This window comes from Mustela nigripes, chromosome 17, assembly GCF_022355385.1.
Source record: "Mustela nigripes isolate SB6536 chromosome 17, MUSNIG.SB6536, whole genome shotgun sequence".
Taxonomy (NCBI): domain Eukaryota; kingdom Metazoa; phylum Chordata; class Mammalia; order Carnivora; family Mustelidae; genus Mustela; species Mustela nigripes.
In genome coordinates this window covers 48,363,401-48,384,837 of record NC_081573.1, presented here as the reverse complement: position 1 = coordinate 48,384,837, position 21,437 = coordinate 48,363,401, and the positions used below count along the sequence as shown (strand labels likewise).

Genomic DNA, 21,437 nt, shown 5'->3' with positions numbered 1-21,437 from the left:
AACCTGAGCCGAAGGCAGAGGCTTTAACCCACTGAGCCACCCAGGCGCCCCAGTATAAACTTATTTTTTAAAGATTTTTAAATTGGGGCGCCTGGGTGGCTTAGCGGGTTAAAGCCTCTGCCCTTGCTCAAGTCATGATCCCAGGGTCCTGGGATTGGGCTCTCTGCTCAGCAGGGAGCCTGCTTCCTCCTCTCTCTCTCTGCCTGCCTCTCTGCCTACTTGTTATCTCCCTCTGTCAGATAAGTAAAAAACCTTATTAAAATGTTTTTTTAAATTACTTATTTATTTGAGAGAGAGAGAGCGCGCGCATGTACAAGCTGTGGGATGGGCAGAGAGAAAGGGAGAAGTAGACTCTGCCGAGCAGGGAGCCAAACACGGGGCTCAATCCCAGAACCCCTGGGATCATGACCCGAGAAAAAGGTAGATACTTAACAAACTGAGCCATCCAGGCACCCCTGTACAATGTATTTTTTGTCTTTTTTAAAGAACAACATAAAGGATTTACAGATTTTATTGATTCCGTGTGTTTTAGTCTACTAACAGTTACTCCTTTTAATGCCCAAGTCATCACTTTTGGCCACTAGGAGTTCTTTCGGGCTGGATCTATATCCTTTTAATGTGACCCTTTATTCTTAAATAGCTTCCTTGCTTTCTGACAGAGCAAGATGTCCCAGTTTCACCTTATGCTTTCCTTCCCTCAGACCTGAAATTAGCTGGGAGCCCTTTTCATCATGAATCATATCAAGGTATATAATCTGGACTCTGAACAGATGCCCATTGCTACCAAAGTGACATTGTTTCTATGCCATTTCAGTGAACAGAACTAGAAAATATTTATCTTAAAAAGAGAGTTCATATTGATACTTTTTTTTTCTTAAAGATTTGAATTTTAAGTAATCTTTACATGCAGCATGTTGCTTGAATTTACAACCCTGAGGTCAGGAGTTGCCTGCTCCACCTACTGAGCCAGCCAGGCGCCTCTCACATTGATATTTTAGTTCAGTTTTAACATTTGAATATTCATCAGATTTCTTTGATTTTTATAATCGTGGGTTATTTCTCTTGCTTTGAAGATCTGGATCCCTGACATAAACATAATACTTACTTGCGTTAGCCTATTATATAAAGGAAATAGTTTCAAAATACCAACATTCGGTGCCTGGGTGGCTCAGCCGGGTAAGCATCTGCCTTCCCCTCAAGTCATGATCTCAGGGTCCTGGGATGGAGCCCTAATCATTGGGCTTCCTGTTCAGTGGGGAGTAGTCTGCTTCTCTTTCCCTCTGCCCCCCCACCATGCTCTTTCTCTCTTTCAAATGAGTAAATAAAATTAAAAAGAAAAAACAAAATCAATATTACTACACAGAATAGGATTTTTTATTTGTTTGTTTGTTTTGTCATTACAGTGCGTCTTGCTAAGGGTGTATAGTCAAAATACTGTTTTTGAAGTCTTTGGAATAAAACCTTCCCTTGTCAGTTTTGTTATTGCTTCAAACATTTATTCAAGTATTTGTTTATTTAAACTGTTCTTAATTTAAGGGCTTTTCAAAATTCTTCGGAAAGATAAACACAGAGAATTCTTGCTTCTACCCCTGACTATCCCACTTTGTTTGACCCTGACCCTTATAAAGTATCTATTTTCATTAGTATTTTGTTTATCCTTCCTGTGTTGCTTTTTGCAAATATAAACTAGTACAATGCAGCTACGTTTCTACTTAGCTTGTAGGTTTGTGCTTTTTAAGTCTTTTTGCTGTAATGATTTTACTGGGGTTTCAGGGGAAGTGGAATGACATTTATGTCTTCAGACTGCCATCTTAGCCTGGAACTCAGTCCTTTGTTCAGGAAACACTTTCACTTACCACTTGGTGTGTGGTATTCAGCCTTGAATGTGTATTCTGAGTATTTTCACATGACTGGCTCCTTCTTATCAGCTTTGTTCTTTTTAAAAATCTCTGCCATCATATTTGTACTTTTCAAGAAATTTTTTTAAAATTTAAGGTTTTTCTTTAAAAATTTAATTTATTTATTCATTAGACAGGGAGATCTCAAGTAGGCAGAGAGGCAGGCAGAGAGAGGAAGAAGCAGGTTCCCCGCTGAGCAGGTTGCTCAATGCTGTACTTGATCCCAGGATGCTGGGATCTTGACCTGAGCTGAAGACAGACCCTTAACCAACTGGACCACCCAGGGACCCGCTTTGAGGATATTAATTATAAAGGTTTTTTGTTTTTTGTTTTTTTAGAAGATTTTTATTTATTTATTTATTTGACAGGGAGAGAGAGATCACAAGTAGGCAGAGAGGCAGGCAGAGGGGTTGGGGGAAGCAGGGTCCCCGCTCGAGCAGAGAGCCTGACTCTGGGCTCAGTCCTAGGACCCCGAGATCATAACCCGAGCTGAAGGCAGAAGCTTAGCCCACTGAGCCACATAGGTACCAGAATTATAAAGGGTTTTGTTGGGTTTTTTAAAGTTCTGTTTCTCCTGAATTCCTTTTTTGTTTTCAGTCTTGCCTTTCATTTTGGAGGCTTTCCTCAAGTGTTTGGTGGCCCTTGATTGATTGTGAGTGAAATATTTAGAAGCTGATTGGATGTACAGGAATATTCAAAACAGTACTATTTGTAATGGCCCCACACTGGAAACAGCCTTATTGTTCATCAGCAGAAGAATGGATAAACACACAGTGTCACGCAATGACACACTGTTTCGGAATGGGAGTGAATAAACTAGAGCTACAACAAACAGTATGGGTGACCAACAGAGATTGTTGAGTGAAAAAATCCAGACACTTGAGTGTGCATTTTGTAGACTTCTGTTTGTTTAAGGGTCAAAGAGAGGCAAAGCTGATCTCTGGTATTTGGAGTTAGGATGGCTCTTGGATGGGTGAGTGGCTGATGCCTGGAACGGGGCATTCCAGGGATGCTGAGGGGCCTTCTGGGATGCTGGTTCATGTTCTGGTTCTTGAGCTGGGCCTGGTTATACAAGTGTGTTCACTTTGTGTAATTTCATTGAGCAGTACAGTAGACTTGTGTGTTCTTCAGTGTGGATGTTATACTTCAAATAAAAGGCTACATGAAGTAAAATAGAAAAAATCCAGTTGAATCTTCATGTGGACGGGATTTATTGACTGGTGTCCACAGGGTGTGCTTTTCCTGGTCGTCCAGGTGACCCCCTCTTGTTGGGGACCCCTGACTGTTAGTTTTTGAAGATGGGAACTAGACACGTTTGTTCTTTCTGCTGTGTCTAACTGGAAGTCTTTAGGCCTCTTTTTTGTCAAGGTCTCTTTTGATTACTTTTGAAAGATATCCAAGATACAGTGGGAACGTTAATTTCTTTGAACAGTTTAGTTGTACAGTTGCAGTTTCTATTCATTCATTCAGCACATACTTAAACAAGATCCATGTCCTCGTGGTATGTAGAGCATAGCAGAAATTGCAAACATTAAATATAAGTGGGTACATTTATGAAGGATAATTTGGCCTGTCACGGAAGCCTAGAATAGGGGACCTTAGCCTAGTCTTCAGGGATGGGAAGACTTCCTTAAGAAAATGATATTTTAGAGAATAGAGGAAAGTACTAGACTTGATTTTTAATGAAAGAAAATGTTTTGTCTTGATGTGAAAACCTTTATTCCCATATGTCTGACCACTCTATTATGTGATTGCAGGTGGAGAGTATAGTGAAGATGATGTAAATGAATTAGTGAAGGAAGATGAAGTGGATGGTGAAGAGCAGACACAGGAAACCAAAGGGAAAAAAAGAAAGGCCCAGAGCATTCCGGCCAGGTGATTCTGCCCTCAAGGCCCTTAGAAGTCAGGGGCTACTGTCACAGTATCCAGATGGCTGGGATTGGTCTCATGAGTTCTTCCTACAGGGGCTTCTTACCTTTGTCTATTCAAGGGAAACGTTTGGTGACATCTTAGGATTAAATTCTCAGTCTCGGGGAAGCTTTAAAAGTTTTTGAGTTTTAATTTAAAAAAAAATCAATAGGTATCACGTATACTTGGTAAAAATTAAAAACTCAATTACTGCAAAAATGGGTACCCTCGGTGTATCCTTGTTGCTTTCTTTGCCTCAGAAGAACTATGTTGTCAGAGACAGCTTGTGTGTGTGGGTAGGCATGTATTTCCTACTCCTTAAAAAAACAAACAAAAAACCCCTCCAGAACAAAGAGTGGCATCCTCTATTTACAGTTTCTCATTTTCTCATTTTCGTTGTTTCGCATCTTGGAGATGTGTACTGTGCCAGTACATTTAGCTGTACCTTACTCTTTCTAGTGACTGCATAATGTTACATTATATGGGTCCACCTTGCATTTTGTAAGTATTCCCTTACTGAGGACCATTGAGATTATAGCTGTCTTTACTACCACAAACAAGACTGCAGTGAATATTCTTTGTTACGGCTTTGTATACAGGTACAAGTACATCTGTAAATCAGATTTGTAGAAGTAGAATTATTTTCCGGAGTTAATCTGTAGTAAAAAAATTTTTCATAAAGATTAGCAAATTACCTTCCACAGGCCTGGTACTGAATTACAGCCCCCCCCCCCCTCCGCAATTATGAAAATTCTGACAGGTTATTTTGCTCAGATATGAAAAGCTTCCGTAGAAATCTGTTACCTCTCCTTGATTAGTGTTTCTTTCTGGTCATTGAAGCCAAAAAACAGGTTATAGTTTATAAAAAAGGAAAAAAAAGAATTTCAGGTATTAGATGATTCACTTGAAATCAAGACTAAGAAACAATTTACTCTTTTAGGTCTTGGGCCCAGTTCTTTTGTCCTTGAGTTTTTCTGTAGTCCAGCGGTCAAATTTTCAGAAAATGGGAGAAAAAGATGGGTTTTCCACCCCTCTTCCCTGAGAACTCTAGGAAGAAACTGCAAATAAATTTAAGGCTTTCGTTATTAGAAGTCTTCTCCAATTGGGGTATATATTCTTGGAACACACTTTCTGGACAGATTCAGTGAGGTGATTTTTGGGCGTTTTCTTGGTGAAAATAGCTGATCCTAACTTGGAAGTAGAACACTGCATTTTGATTCTAAGTGTTTGGGGGAAATTGCTAACTGTGAGAGCTCAGTTCTTGTTTTCTTCCACAGAATCTCAGCTTACCCGCCTTGCTTCCCCCTAGGGTGGGTGTTAATCAGTAGTCCCCGGATTTTAAAGTTTTCTCAGGTTTGCAGAGTTATGTTTGGAATTGAGGAAGGGATAACTGAAATCATTTTGCTTGATCTGTCTTGTCTCTCCTTTTTCTTGTGACCATTGGTGATTAGGAAGAGAAAACAAGGTGGCCTCTCATTAGAAGACGAAGAAGAGGAGGATGCCCACGAGGAGTCGGAGGAAAGTAGCAGTGAGGAGGGAGATGCAGCTGCAGAGCAGGAAGAAGGCCTGGGCTCGGAGGCCGCGAGGAGGAAGAAGGAAGACGAGCTGTGGGCCAGCTTCCTCAGTGATGTGGGACCCAAACCTGAAGGGCCCACAAGTACACAAGTTAAGGTAAGTTGATAACTGAATGAGATGTAAGCTTCCCCAGAAGTACCCTACGTTCCCCAGATAGACGTTTTTATTTCCAAAATGAGATTCAGTGCTTACAGCAGAAATCAAACCAGATCCGTTTTGATAATAACTCTTGCATGTGAAAAGCAAAGCATTCCCTATTGTAGAAAAAATAAGCCTTTTTAATCAAATAAATTTCTGATAGGTCTTAAACTATTTAGAGATGAAACATTTAAGAATAGCCGTAATAGAATGGTGGAAAGGTTCTCTTACGTTTCATCTTTATGTGAAACTGATTGCATTTCTTACCTATTTTGTAGAGAGGAGAGAATACTGAAGAGACAAGTTCAAGTAAATCGTTGGTCAGAGCTGAGGAGCTTGAGAAACCGAAAGAAGCTGAAAAAGTTAAAATCACTAAGGTGTTTGATTTTGCTGGTGAAGAAGTCAGGTAAGGTTACCTTCACAAACTTCAGAACTAGTTCTTTTCAAAATTAAAAAAAATTTAAATTAAAAACAAAACCACATCGTATTAAATGGTGTTGGACATCTGTCCTCATTGCACCGTATCCTCGTAATATTTGGGAAGCGCTCTCTCTTTCACTCCAGGAGAACGGTGGCTTCATGAGTTATCAGGGACCATGGGAGGAAAGGTCCTTTCACATATGGTGGTGTACTTGTGGGTATCATGAAGTATTTAGCCGAACAGAAACAAGAAAATATAAGAGTTAAATGTTCGGTTCCTCTTGTTGTCATGATTTGTGACTTTGGCTGAGTCATTTTTCCCTTTATTACTTTTCTTACCTGTGAAGTCTGAGCCCCACTGAGGCACCTGAAATCAGGTAAAAATTGAAAATACTAGGAGAGGAATTCAGTTCCTGTATGATTTCCTGATCTTGATGCTAGTTTTTAAATTGATTTATAGGTTTGTTACCACTTTAAAAAAATGGTAGAATCCTAATAACCTCCTGGCTTTTCTAGCTGAGAGCCACATACCTAGAATTTCCTTTTCCCTGTTTATTTAACTTTTATTACTTGAAAACAGCAGATCTATAATTTAGAGCTAAATGAGAACAGCTAAGGTACCAGTCAGTAATTTTATAGGTGGTCACATTTATTTTCCTTGGCAGTAATTAAGTAGACCTGTATGCTCTCTGAAAATAGAATTTGCGTCCAAAGTTATATTTTAAAAATAGTATCTATTCAGTTATTTCATCTAATACAAATGTTGGTGTAAATAATTTGACATTATTAGTTTTATAAAGGTTATGGAGCAAAACTTTATTTTTTAATTTTTTTCTCCCCAAGTTTTTCTTCTGAAATATACCCAGAAATGTTGCAGAGTTAGTTTTACAGTGATCACCCATATACTTATTATACACATTACTGATTGCCTCTTTCTCCGTCTAGGTCTGTATTTCTCTTTTTGTCTTGCCTGAACCATTTGAGAATTGCTTGTAGACATCACGACACTTCACTCTTAAATATGTTAGCAGTTCCCTAAGAACAAAGGGCATTCTCCTTTATGATACAATGCAGCTGTCACATCTAGTAAATTTCACATTAATGTAGATTATATGTATAAATTTCACATTAATGTAGATTATATGTGTAATCACCACAGATGTATAATGTACATCTGTGGTGAAGGAGGCTGATTTTAAAATTTCAACCTGTTGCAGACCAATACTTTTGTAAGACACAATAAAAAGGAATAGCTAGAAAACTAAATTGAAAAGTTGTAGAAAATACAAGCTCAGATTTTTAACAATGAGATTCAATAGACATTAACTGACATTTCAATAAAACAGTCAAAATGATCATCAAATAGGAATAGGAAAAGATTTGTATAGTTACACATGCTGTTTACCGAGAGCGTGAGTATAAATAATTAGTATAGGAAATCACTGTTATATTTATACCTTTACGTTCTATAATTGAAACAGACTAAGAGTAAAATATCAATTCTCCAGGCGCCTGGGTGGCTCAGTGGGTTAGGCCACTACCTTCAGCTCCGGTCATGATCTCAGGGTCCTGGGGTCGAGCCCCCCATCGGGCTCTCTGCTTGACAGGGAGCCTGCCTTCCCCTCTCTCTCTGCCTGCCTCTTTGCCTACTTGTGATCTCTGTCTCTCTGTCAGATAAATAAATGAAATCTTTAAAAAAAAAATCAATTCTCAATACTTAACATCTAGATGCACACTTTGAATAAATGCTGTGTATATTTAGTTTTTGTTTGTTTTTTTTTTTAAAGATTTTATTCATTTGACAGAGAGAGAGAGAGAGATCACAAGTAGGCAGAGAGGCAGGCAGAGAGAGAGGGGAGGAAGCAGGCTCCCTGCAGAGCAGAGAGCCCCACTTGGGGCTCTATCCCAGGACCCTGGGACCATGACCTGAGCCGAAGGCAGAGGCTTTAACCCACTGAGCCACCCAGGTGCCCCTGTATTTGGTTTTTAATGTGACGAAATAACTCCTTTCTTTCTTGTTAATTTACTGCTTCTAGTTGGGTACATGACAGTACTACTGGAGGGTACTGTACATGGAAATTATTTCTGTGTTGGTTTTCTTTTCTTTTCTTTTTTTAAAATAACATTTGTCATAAACCCATCTCACAGAGATATTTTCATGGAGACGGAAATAAAGATTTTTAAGCTGTTTCAGTAAGTTCAGGATTTTTATTTTTACTTTTATATAAAATGAAGTCAGTGATACTGTATTTTCAAAGTTCATCTTCAATACTTCATCAGTAGCCAGTTTCATCAGTTTATTCTGTCAAGTTGTAATTAAGTTAGAGTTCAGTGGAAATAAGGAATTCTGTATGCAAGCATTCCCCTGTGTGTAGATAGTCTTGTGATAGGAAGTGGAATTCAAAACATTCACTGAAACATTTTTTTTTTTAAGATTTTATTTATTTATTTGACAGAGAGATAGAGAGATCACAAGTAGGCAGAGAGGCAGGCAGAGAGAGAGAGGGTGGAGCAGGCTCCCTGCTAAGCAGATAGCCGGATGCAGGGTTCCATCCCAGGACCCTGATCATGACCTGAGCCAAAGGCAGAGGCTTAACCCACTGAGCCACCTAGGTGCCTCTCAGTGAAACATGTTTATCTGTAGAAGCTCTGTTTCTCCAGCCTTCTAGCTTTCATTTTTACCCTGGTAATTTATTTACTACTGAAGAACATGTTAAAATATTTTATTGCATGAAAGTACTCTTAAGATTATTAAAAATACCAAGATCAGACAAATAAACCAAGTTTTACTGTTTAATTAAGACCTTTAAAATTGGAAACCCAACTGTTTTTTTTTTTTTTTTTAAAGACACTAAGTTGGGGTGCCTGGATGGCTCAGTGGGTTAAGCCTCTGCCTTCGGCTCAGGTCGTGATCTCAGGGTCCTGGGTTGGAGCCCCGCATCGGGCTCTCTGCTCAGTGGGGAGTCTGCTCACCACCCCCCCTGCCCCGCCTGCTTGTGATTTCTCTCTCTGGCAAATAAATAAATAAAATCTTAAAAAAAAAAAAAAAGTAAAAAAAATAAAGACACTAAGTTTATTTGAAAGCTCACCATTCTTAGCATTTTCCCCTTACATAACCGTGGTACCTCAGCATGCAAAGTAACGTGTGTACGTTTATGATCAGCTTTCAGCTTGTCACACAATAGAGACAGTCATTGAAAAATGTAATGCATTAGTCTTACATAATTTACAGTTTTTATTACTGTACTAGGAACAGTGGGGTTGTTTGTTTTGGCAGCAAGATTTTTCCTCGGTAAGCAGTGTCTTAATTCTATGTTCTAGCGCTGGCTCCTTAATCTAATCTGTTTTTCTGTCTTGCACCTGTGCTGTTAGAACATACTCTTGCATACACTTAAACTTCAGATTACATTTGTTGACAATGTAATTCTAGTTTTGTTTTAGAGATCGGTGTCAATTATGTCTGTCAGCCAGAAATCAATAAAAGAATCCTTCATATCACTGTCATGTTTAAATCACACATATGTTAATTTTTATGTTAATAATAACCTGGCATTCTTTAATCACATTGAGAAAACATTCTGCTAATCTGATTATTGCTCTTACTGTCGTAAGCCAGATTCTGAGGACTTCAAGCTGGGGCATCCCTGGAATACTGCACTTGAATCACCTTCTTTGTTACATATTCTCCAAGCTTTCCAAGCAGACATCATTGATAGAGTCTTTTACTAATATCTTGGCAGTGGCTTATTCTTTTTAGTTAGCAACCAAAAATGCTTCTTTCTCAGAAGACTACAATACACTAACATTAATTTTTGGAATCTTACATCTCTTTCTGTTGGCTTTTTAGATCAGTACTCCTTCCTTCAAAGAAGTCTTTTGATTTAGAATTTCTTTGTGTTTTGTATGTAAATGCCACTGAAGTTTCGATGAATTCCTTGCTCCATTAGCAAAAACATTTGCAAAGAACTCACTGACTCACTATGATTTTAGCACTGAATGGTCAACAAGCAAACTCTGTGAGGGCTCATGAAGTAAAAGCAGTTTGAGTTCAGTTGGCCTTTGTTTCTTTGGAATTACTTCTCAGTATCATCACATGGTTTGCCACTGCTGTTGCATTCAGAAGATGTGTTTTCTTTTTTTTTTTTTTTTTTAGATTTTATTTATTTGACAGAGAGAAATCACAAGTAGACGGAGAGGCAGGCAGAGAGAGAGAGGGAAGCGGGCTCCCGCTGAGCCGAGAGCCCGATGCGGGACTCGATCCCAGGACCCTGAGATCATGACCTGAGCCGAAGGCAGCGGCTTAACCCACTGAGCCACCCAGGCGCCCAGAAGATGTGTTTTCTTTATAGAAATATACAGTGAGGCTCTTTTTGCTATCAGTACATTAGGAATAAGAAAATAATACCAATTTTACTTTCTTTAACTTAGTTTAAACTGTAAAGTTAAAAAGTCATACTTGGTTAACGGTTAATATGAATTTAAAAAGTCACACTTGGTTAACAACTAAAGTGATTGTAAAAATAATCTATAAAAATAATGGTTACATTTTAAAAAAATCATTGCATTTTATCACATTTTTGGGTTTTGATAAAATAACCCTAAACTATCATATGCAGTATGTCTCACTGCACATGACTAATACGCTATGTCACATGTGACCAGCTGGCCAGTTTGACAGTACCCGAATTGGTCTATGTTCTGGTTAACACAGTGAGTCCACCTTCATGTCTTGACTGTCGTGACATTGTCAAATTGCTAAACAAATTTGCAAATACTAACTTAAATTTTCTGTACCCATCTTGTTTTGGACCAGTAACAACTAGTTTTGTAGCCCATATTTTAAGTAGTTCTAGTTGTGATTCTATTCAAAATTTTTAAGTTATTTCAGTACTATTCTTTATATAACTTGTTTTACTTGTTCAGTCCAACATCCAGTGTAAAATTACACTCTCGCATTTAGTCTTTTTAGTCTTTTCTTGTTAAGTTCCTTTCTAAAGCCTTTCATTTTAAGTATTTCATGACACTGACATACACAGTTAACCCTTGAACAACACCGGTTTGAACTGCACAAGTGCACTTAAATGTAGATATTTTTTCGATACAATGCAGTACCATAAATGTATTTTTCTTACAATATTCTTAATCACATTTTCTTTCATATAGCTTACTGTATTATAAGAATATAGCTTGTAGTACATAAACAAAATGTGTTATTTGACAGTTTATGTTATCGGTAACAGTAGGCTATTACTAGTTAAGTTTTGGGAGAGTTAAAGTTACACATAGATTTTCAACTGTGGGGTGGACAGATGGCAGTGCCCCTAACTGCTGCTTTTTCAGGGGTTAGCTGTATGTTTTTAGGAGCCCATTTGTTTTGTAGGATGGTCCTCAGTTTAGAATTTTGCGTAGTTTCCACATGACTAACTTAAGATTAGTCACCTAGACAAATACGTTGTTGATGTTTGGTCTTCCCCAGTACATGACATCAGTAACACTCAATATTGGTGGTGATAAGTTAGACCACTTAGGCAATACCTTTCAGAATTCTCCATCGCAAAGACACCATTTCTCTGATAATTGATCATTTTGGGGATCCATTAGGTAATTCCTGGTGATGTGAATTAGTAATGTTATTTTGCTGCCAGAAATCACACTGAAACTATTTAGTTGTCCAGTAGGGGGTAGCAGAACACTGACAGGAAGCCTTTAATAGTTTGGAAATCCTACAAAATAATGCAGGAAGTGTGTGATATGCCATTAGAAATACATATTTAAAGTTTTTAGAAATCTTTCTTGGCTTGTATTACTTCCCATATGTCATATAGGATACCCAAGAAAGATTTATTACAATTTTAACATCAGCCCAACAGAGAGAGTGAGAAAAGCTAGTGAATATCTGTTAGAAGAAATCATTAAATTTCCTGATAAATAAATTTTGTGGCTGTATTAATATTTATATTAATGGCACAAATTTCATATTTCATTTTATAAAACAAGTGGATGGTAATTTTAAGTACTGGATGGGTGTTTAGGAGCCTGCTATTTCTGTCATTTGTCAGAATTGGGCAGCACCATGTCTATAAAAAAAAAGCAACCCAAAGAACTACGCTCAGGGAAGCACCTTTTTTCCCCCTACAAATATACACATTCTCACACATATATATTTTATATTCAAAAGAAATACGAGCTTATTACTTTAGAAAACATACATTACTGAGATAAATAACACAATAAACAAATGTTCTCTATAAATTCTTCCTCCTAAAGAAAATAAAACCCTGTAGAGGCGCCTGGGTGGATCAGTGGGTTAAGTCTCTGCTTTCGGCTCAGGTCATGATCCTGGGGTCCTGGGGTCCACATCAGGCTCTCTTGCTCAGCAGAGAGCCTTCTTCCCCCTCTCTCTCTGTCTGCCTCTCTGCCTACTTGTGATCTCTCTCTCTCTCAATTAAATAAATAAAAATCTTTAAAAAAAAAAAAAAAGAAAGAAAGAAAAAGAAAATAAAACCCTGTTAATTGGCATGCTGGCAGGATTTTTCTTTTTTCTTTTTTTAAAAGATTTATTTATCTATTTGATAGAGAGAGATCACAAGTAGGCAGAGAGAGGGGGGGAAGCAGGCTCCCTGCTGAGCAGAGAGCCTGATGGAGGAGGGCTTGATCTCAGGACCCTAAGATCATGACCTGAGCCAAAGGCCGAGGCTTAACCCACTGAGCCACCCAGGTGCACCAACACATGTTTTCATAAGCCTACTCTTGTAATCCCCATCTGAATTTGTAAGTACAAGCATAAGGTAGTGTTGGCACAAAATTAGTCTTTTAGTTTTTTCTAATTATGTTTTAATTGTTAAGCTTTGAATTTTTATCTTTTTGGTTTTATTTTTTTTTTCCTTCTGAAAAACGTGTAGCTTGTTAACCTTTGGGAATGAGGAAAAATAGTATTTTTTACCCTTCTGATAACCAGCTGAGCCAGTTGGCTCAGACTTTCCTGAGTGAATCGCCTTTCGGAAGAGGCCAGTCATGGAAAGTTTCTGCCTAAATAAAGAGTTTTCAGGAAGTTCTAAGTAAGTGAAATGAAGTTAAAATGACATTTCTGCTGATAACACTTGAAGTAACTATTGCTAATAGTGGGTCTTTCCTATCAGGGTTCCCTCTTATCTATTAGAAGTGGTCTGTTACTGAACTGTTCTCCTCCTTGAAGATATTTTGAGAGCTGAATCTCTTCTTATTGCTTGTTCAAAATGGAATTCTTCCAGTCATATATTAATGAAGACTAAAAGTCTGCTTGTGTTACTTTATATTGATTCCCAAGGTCCCTGAGAGAAACAGCATTTTATAGATGTCATTTCTTTGTGACTGTGGATAGGACTTTGGCATTGAGAAGTTAACAGGGATACTCCCATAGGCTGTACTCATTTCATGCCTTCTTTGTGGTAATTACTATATATTGTGTTGTCATAACTTATTTCATGGTTTGCTGTCCTCATGGACCCCGAGCCCCTGAAGGGCAGAGACTGTGCATATATTTTTATTTCTAAAATCGACACACAATGCAATGCCTGGATCTCGGGTGCTTTTTTTTTTTTTTTAAAGATTTCATTTATTTATTTTACAGAGATCACAAGTAGGCAGAGAGGCAGACAGAGAGAGAGAGAGAGAGAGAGAGGAGGAAGCAGGCTCCCTGCTGAGCAGAGAACCCGATGCGGAGCTCGATCCCAGGACCCTGGGATCATGACCTGAGCCGCAGCTTAGCCCACTGAGCCACCCAGGCGCCCTCTCGGGTGCTTTTTAGAAAATGTTCACCGAATTGCTCTGCTTGGCTGCTGCAGGAGCGTTGTCAGTCCTGCGGTAAAATAGATAAACCAAACAGAAGATGCATAAAGGCTTCTTTTACTTTCCTTATACCTTGACCCACTTGATCTTTATCTTCTCTTATCATGAATAGTCTAACATTTTACAGTGATACTACAATGAATCTTAAAACTTGCCACGTCACGTATTCTGTGGCTCTTTTTGTGAGAAGTTATCCTTCTAGGAAATTTTTTTTGTTGACAACCTCTTCTGTATTTTCTCTTCTTCTGAAATTCCTAATAAATAGATACAATAGTAAAGTTATGCTAGGCCACGCTGTGGCAACAAACCCAGAAACTCAGTAGCATAACACAATACTGTTGACCCTTGAACAACATGGGTTTGAACTACATGGGTCCACTTGTATACGGATTTCTTTGCTGTACTATAAATCCATTTTCTCTTCTATGATTTTCTCAGTATTTTTTCTTTACCTTTATTGTAAGAATACAGTGTAAAATACATATGCAAAATATGTGTTAAATTATTTGTTTATGTTACCAGTAAGGTTTTCTATCAGCAGTAGGCTACTAGTAGTTAAGTTTTGGGGAAGTCTAAACTTAAACGCAGATTTTCAACTGTGCGGGGAGTTGGTGCCCCTAAACCCCACATTGTTCGAGGGTCAGCTCTGCCTATTTATTTCTTACTGATGCAAAGTCCTACACAGGTTGGGTAGCACTCCATCTCGTAACTAACTCAGCCATCTGGAACACATAGCTTTTGAGGTTGTTGTGCAAAAAGGAAGAGTGAATAAATAGATTTTCATTTAATTACCTTGTTTTCAGAATGAGACTTCAGCCCTGCCCTGTGAGTTTCGAATTTCCGAGGTTTTTATTTTCTCCAAGGAGTAATGAGTTTGCTGGGTTGGGTGGGGGACAGTAGCCTATGGTATGAGGTTGGAGAAGGTGATCTGGACTTAGTTGCTCCCAAGATTAACTTTCAACTGATTTTTAGCCCTGCTCATTTCCTCTCCCTTCAAAGGTTCCTGGTATCTCAATTTACTGAGCCTTTGTAGAATACTGTGGTATAGATTGGCTTGTTATTGGCCATTCCATATGGCTACAGACTTAGATTAGAGAAAACAAAAACCAAAGCCAATTTCTACTTGTCTGTTTACTTTTTACCTTCAGAGAACTCGATTGGCATATTTTCTCTGTTATATCTCTTCTCCATATCCTTATGTGGTTTTGCCTTTGTAAATTTATTTACCACTATTTTGTAGGGTTTTAGTAAGGAGTAGAGAATAAAGTCTGTGTTCAAACTGTCATTTCTAAGTGCAGGCGTCCACTTATTTTTCATGAGCCATCTCAGGTCTGCCCCAGACTCCACCTAGGGCGAGGAGATTTAAAGTACCTCTTTCTAGTCCAGTAGACTAGGACTCTGCCTTAAGCTTTATGTTTGGATGTGGATTTATTCTGGTCATCTGTGAAGGGAATTGCTCCAGAATGTAGTGGCTTTAAACAATTGTGTTCTTGTCATTTTCCATAGTTGTGGAGGGTAGCTGGGCTCCAGCAGCTCTTGCTTGGGGTCTCTTATGCAGCTGGAGTTAGTAGCTGGGTGTGGAGCCACCTTGAAGGCTTTCTTGCTCCCACCTCTCGGGCCTGGACTGGAACAGGCTCCTCGGGCATCTCTTTCTCTGTGGCCTTCCCAGGTGTTCTGTGTAGCATGGTGGATCCGGAGTAGCCAGGCTTCGTGTGTCAGAGTTGCACTCTGGAGGGAGCAGGTGGTGAGAGCTGTGTCACTTTTTATCAGCGGGTCTCCGAAGTTATGCAGTGCCACTCCTACTGATCTTAGTAACTTAGCCCCTTAGATTTCTGATTTTTTGTTCATGGAAGGTAAATGTGTCTGCCATTGCTACAGAAATGCTATGCGACAAGCCATTCCAAACCTCTGGGATACAGCAGTAAGCATTTGTTTGCTGTCTGTGTGTTTCCGGGTGTCTGGGGTTCAGCCAGTCTGCGTTTTGCTCCAGGCTGCTTGCTGGATTCAGATCTTCAGTGTGTGTCCTTCGGCCGTCTTGGACCTGCTGGTATTTGAGGCGTATTCTTAAGAGGCAAAGGGGAGGAACTGAAGGGGCAGGTGAAACAGCGCCAGCATTAAAGCTGCTTTTCCTGTCAGATCAGCTCCCATCTCATTGACCATTGAAACATGTACCTAAGCTCAACATCAGTAAGTTAGACAAGTTTCTTTGTGGTTCAAGGGAAGGAGTATGTATTTGCGGAGTGATGGTCTAATCTGTGGTGTATATTCTCCCTCTTATTTTTTACTCTTGGCTCTCATTACTGAGAAGGTCATTGGGGAGAGTAGAAAGACACACAAATTAAGCCCGGGAAAGAGTGAGACCAGATTTTAGAGGTTCAGCAATTTCCATTTGATCCTCTGAATAATACTGACCATTGTAAGACCATGGATATGGGAGTAACAAAAGGTGGTGGTGTTTTAAGTCATCGCTCAAGATAAACTTGCCAGTGTTTCCTAGTGAAGGTTCTCAATACAGAACTCTCAGACTCTTATTCTGTGCCACTTGATAGGTGACATAGTGTAGGTGTGAAGAAAAATTGCTTCTGCTCCCCAGAAGCCTGGTTGGAAGGAGAGAAGAGACAGAGACTTACATCCTGCGAAGATGGAGTTTATCCGATTCACCTGCAGTTGTTCTTGACCAGTTTATTCCGGAGGACCTTGGCTGACCGCTCACAGTACAGTGACCTTAATCTTGGACCCTCCTGCAGATAGACTGGAACTTAAACAAAATTCTTCAGATGTTTTTGTTGACTTGGCAAGACTAAGCAGGCATTAAACACTTGTTCTCTCTTTAGTTGAAATCTCAGGCATTGTCTGAACCTTTAGGACTCAGTTTTGTTGTTGGGTTTTTTTTTTAACCTTTTTTTTTTTTTTTTTAAAGATTTTATTTATTTATTTGACAGATCAGGTAGGGCGAGAAGCAGAGGGAAAGGGAGAAGCAGACTCTCCACCAATCAGGGAGCCTGATGCAGGACTTGATCCCACGACCTGGGATCATGACCTGAGCGGAAGGCAGACACTTAATCATCTGAGCCACCCAGGCGTCCCAGGACTCAGTTTTACTGAAGACCATTTTTCCAGATTTGAACTTGGACAGGATTCTCCATCCTGTATTTTTTTCCACTCCCACATGAGTGTTGGTTAGCCAGCTCGAAGGCATTTTCTTCCATCTTTGGGTTATTTTAGCTGTGAAACAGGAGCATTCTGCAGAATATTTCCAGTTGTTTATATTGTTACTCTTCTTCTCAAAATAATGCTAGTGTTTTCCTCCCAGAGATTCCACCTCCCCATTGCTCCCCAGTCCTTTAACTGTGAGTCCTAATCCGCATGTGAGGGGCAGTGGGAGAACCTTCTCAGCCTTGCCATCCGCAGCCCACAGGAGCCGTGATTCAGCAGTGACCACTGGTGTGTGTGTGTGTGGCAAGCTGACAGAAGAAACGGAGGCAATTTGAGGGAGATCAAGTACATACGTTGTTGTTCTTCAGTGAGGGAAGATGCCTTTATTTAGCACTGTGGTAGTGGACTTGAATCAGAAACCTCAGCAGCCAGAACTCACTGGAAGCCCACTGGGTGTTTTCCTTGTTGTTACTTACCCCTTTCCTTAGAGTTTGTTTCTCATCTTACTCTTCTTAAAAACTTGACGTTTCCCTCCTTGGCACAGGGTGACTAAGGAAGTGGATGCTACATCTAAAGAAGCCAAATCTTTCTTCAAGCAAAACGAGAAGGAGAAGCCACCGGCTCCTGTCGCTGCAGCGCTGCCGTCACTCCCTGCCGGGTCTGGGTGAGTGTTCTGGTCTCGGGCTCGGGGGTGCCTGGCGTGCAGCAGAAGCCGTTCTTGGTACAAGCGCCTGCTGGAACTTTAGCTGGCAGGATGTGCTTTCGTTTGCCTTTGCTGGAATGTTTGCCAAAATGGAAGGTGCAATGAAAAATGAGCCTTAGGTTTCTCGTTTGATTCCAGCCTGAAGAAAGTTCTGATTTCCAGCATTGACCACAGAGCCGAATGTGTAGGAGATTTTACATTTAAAAATAATTTTTGAATGAAAATGTGACCGGTTTATTAGAACTTCTAGTGGAGATTGGGGTTGAGCCCTCAGTCCCATCCCCCAAGGACCTCAAAGGAACATTGGAAGGTCAGAGCTGATTTGCAAGTAATTCTATTGACACACTGCTGGGAATGTAATAGTTTTTCTTTCTTCGTATTTTCCATATTACTTGAGTTATTTTTAGTTGAAGACTAGAACTTTTTTCCATTGGGGAAAATAAAAATTCCCTTCTTTATAACCTGTACGTAAGATGTAAAGCATCACAGTAAATACGATCAGCCAGGGCACGAGCCTGCAGGGACGTGAGCGAGGACTGTGGCCCATTGGCGGCACCCGCCAGCCGCTGACTCCTGTGGGGAGGGCTGTCTTCTTGAGGGTTTGGGGAGGAACATGTCACCTCCAGGCGCTTCTCTGGCCCTCAGTCACATAGCTTGTCACTTCTTCCTTCCCTCCCTGAACATATGTATTTATCTCATTGCTACGAACAGTAAAATCTTGGGTTTGTTGTTGTTGTTGTTTTACTAAAAAAAAAAATCATAGGTTTTTCTATCAGGTTATGAGCTTTCCTAGCACAGGCCTTTCTCATCTTTGTAACGCTGGCTCCACACAGTGCTGTGTAAGCTTGTGTGCTCATCTAGGTTGTGTTTACCCAGAGCAGACCCTGAGACAGAGGTTTGGGTACAGGTCATTCGTGTGGGAGCCGCCTCCAGGAAGCCCCAGCAGGGAGGTGGACAGGCTGGGAGGGAAGCTGGGTAGGATGTGGATTCTGGCAGGTTACTGCCAGTAGCGGCTGGTGCTCCCTCGTTCTTCTAGTATCTTGCAGAGGTGGTGAAGAACACGGCAAGGGCAAGGATGCTGGGGTAGTTCTGCAGCTCCCATCTGTCACTGGCTCAGGACTGCAACCACATGCCCTCAGGCTGTGGGCGGCAGTTGCTTGCGGTAAGATGCGGCTCAGCGTGTGCCGTGATGGTGAATGCAAGTCCATGGCCAGGCCCTGTCCACACCTCCCATATGCTCTTCATTGCTCCTTACCCCAAGGCTTTCGCTCTCACTGGAGCGAGTAGGTGGCAGAAGCACGTAGTGGTTACATAGAAACGTAAGAAAGAAAGAGATTTGAGAGCTTGCTTCCATGGTGGAAACGATGTAAACACCAAAGAGAGCAGCCATGGGAGGAATGGAGTGAAGTGAACAGGGCTCTTCACACTGGCCCTCCTTAGATTCTAGGCCAGCAGTTTTCAGGCTGTGGTTTACAACCATCATTTAAAAGAAATAAAATGGAGGGGGGGGTTGTGTCTGGATGGCTCCATTGGTTAAGCGTCTGCCTTCAGCTCAAGTCATGGTCCCAAGGTCCTGGGATCCAGCCCTGCATCAGGCTTCCTGCTCCACGGGGACCCTGCTTCTCCCTCTGCCTCTGTCTACTGCTCTGCCTGCCTGTGCACGCCCTCTCTCTCTATGTCAAATAAATAAGTAAAATCTCTTAAAAAATAGCATACTATACTATTTTGTAAGTATTATTTCATAAAGTTTTTATACTGAGTGACAAACTATCTTTAGTGAGGGTTGAGATAAAAAAATGTGAGGCTGTAGGCTGAAGCAGCCTGTTTTTTGCCTTGTAATTGTTAAATTGTTTGAAAGGGATTCTCTTCAGACCAGTAGCTTTCAGACTTGATTGACTCACAGTAAGGATTGCATTTTATAGGATGCCCTAGTACGCTCATAACAATAGATGTAAAAAAGTGAAAGAAAACCTGGTGAAATATTTACCTTTGCTACACATGATGAATTCTTTTTTTTAAAGATTTTATTTATTTATTTGACAGATAGAAATTACAAGTAGGCTGAGAGGCAGGCCGTGAGAGAGAGAAGGAAGCAGGCTCCCTGCTGAGCAGACAGCCCGATGTGGGGCTCGATCCCAGTGGGATCATGACCGGAGCCGAAGGCAGAGGCTTTAACCCACTGAGCCACCCCGGTGCCCCCACATGATGAATTCTGATTTTCTATTTTACATAATAGTGTGGACTATGTATGATTTTTTTAAAAAAATGTCATGGGCCACTGAACTGATTTCATAATCTACTACAGTCTGAATTTGACAGATCATCTTTTGAAAAAACTTAACCCAAGTTTTTTACTTGGTGATATTATATGTGGTATTATTAAACATATATGTGGTATTATTAAACAGGGTCTCTGACATCTATTAAAAGTTTTACTGTAAAAGCTAACTCTGGATTGAGTACCACATAGAAATAAAGGCAAAGTTGCTTGTACCTTAGGGTTCAAGCATAGTTCATTTCAACTAGCACAGTTTTTACTTTTTGCCTCCTTGGATATTTCTTTAGATAATCCCCTTTTGATGCTTAGAGATTCTGCTTGGAAACCATGTGTGTTTCAGAAAACATTCTGTTGCTATAATGATGATGATAAGTAGAGGAGGGAGAAGTGGTAGCTTAACAAGGTCAGCTTGCCTCAGTCACTAAGTCACACGGTGAAGCCTCACTGTTTTCTGGATCCATGCCTTCCTTTCTTAGAAAGAGCCAATAATTCTGAAGGATAAATTGCTGAGATGATATCAGTATTAGGGAGACCCAGCAGGAAACAGATGGCATCCTCAAATTGGGATACTTTGAAGAGAATGTAATAACTCACAAAGTGATGAAAAACCAGAGATAGGATAGTGTGGTGTACTTGGGACCAGTAAGATGGGGCTGCATTACTTTCCCTAGACCTGAAGGGGCAAGAGGGGGACAGTTTTGGCACTGAAGACAGGGAGGGCCTCCTGACAGGAACTGAGCCCCTCACTTGAGCAATGGACTCTGCAGGGGGAAGCCAGGGGCATTACTACCCAGATCTCCCATTCCTCCTCCTCTTCCATCTCTTGCCAGGACACTCCATTCTGACGCTTATTAAAATGGTAAGGAGGACATAATTGGGATTATTGCAGTAAGTGGCAGGACTGTCACAATAAGGGAGAGGGATGGGGCTCAGCTCTCTGTACAGCAAAGACAGCTGGGGGTTTATGGCCAGGGAGCAGAACGAGGGCAGTAGGAAGGTGTCTGAGGATGGAACATTACTGAGAGACCCCAGGTGTAGGGAGATTTTTGCTAAACAGACTTAACGGGATCCTCACTGAAGGCAGGCTGAGTATGTACTTACACGTTGAGGGTGGGGAATGAGGAACTTAATCAGATATCCAGGCTGATCAGATATGAAGAGTGGAGCATTCTCTCAAAACTGAGCTAGCAGGATTCTTGCTAAAATTGGGCTAAATTGTTAAAATGCACACCCAGCAAGGATGGAGGCCAAGATTGAGGCCTAGTTGAGAAGACGGCTCAAAGGAGCCTGACCAAAGTTTGATGAAGAGTGTCTTTCTCCAACTCTTCATACAGGACCCCATCTGGGACGGGGAGCAGAAGGACAGATGGAATTTAGAGGCACCAACCGGTAAAATACCTTTCAGTAGATGAGTGGACTGCTAACTCCCTTATAAAAGGGTCAAGTGAAATTTCACTAAGTCACTTTCTTGATTGAGATCAATTTCTTCTAAAGATTTTATTTATTTATTTATTTGAGTGCAGGGGTGGGGGGT

General features: G+C 40.4%; 1 protein-coding gene across 1 annotated transcript in view; it reads left to right on the top strand.

Annotated features, from left to right (window-relative positions):
* The window catches only part of CFDP1 (craniofacial development protein 1), a 123,882-nt gene that overhangs the window by 6,422 nt on the left and 96,023 nt on the right, over window positions 1–21,437 (top strand). Inside the window, exons 2-5 of the mRNA XM_059381507.1 lie at window positions 3,656–3,773; window positions 5,258–5,477; window positions 5,798–5,925; window positions 17,467–17,586. Of these exons, the coding sequence (XP_059237490.1) occupies window positions 3,656–3,773; window positions 5,258–5,477; window positions 5,798–5,925; window positions 17,467–17,586 (586 nt within the window). The remainder of the gene's footprint in view (window positions 1–3,655; window positions 3,774–5,257; window positions 5,478–5,797; window positions 5,926–17,466; window positions 17,587–21,437) is intronic.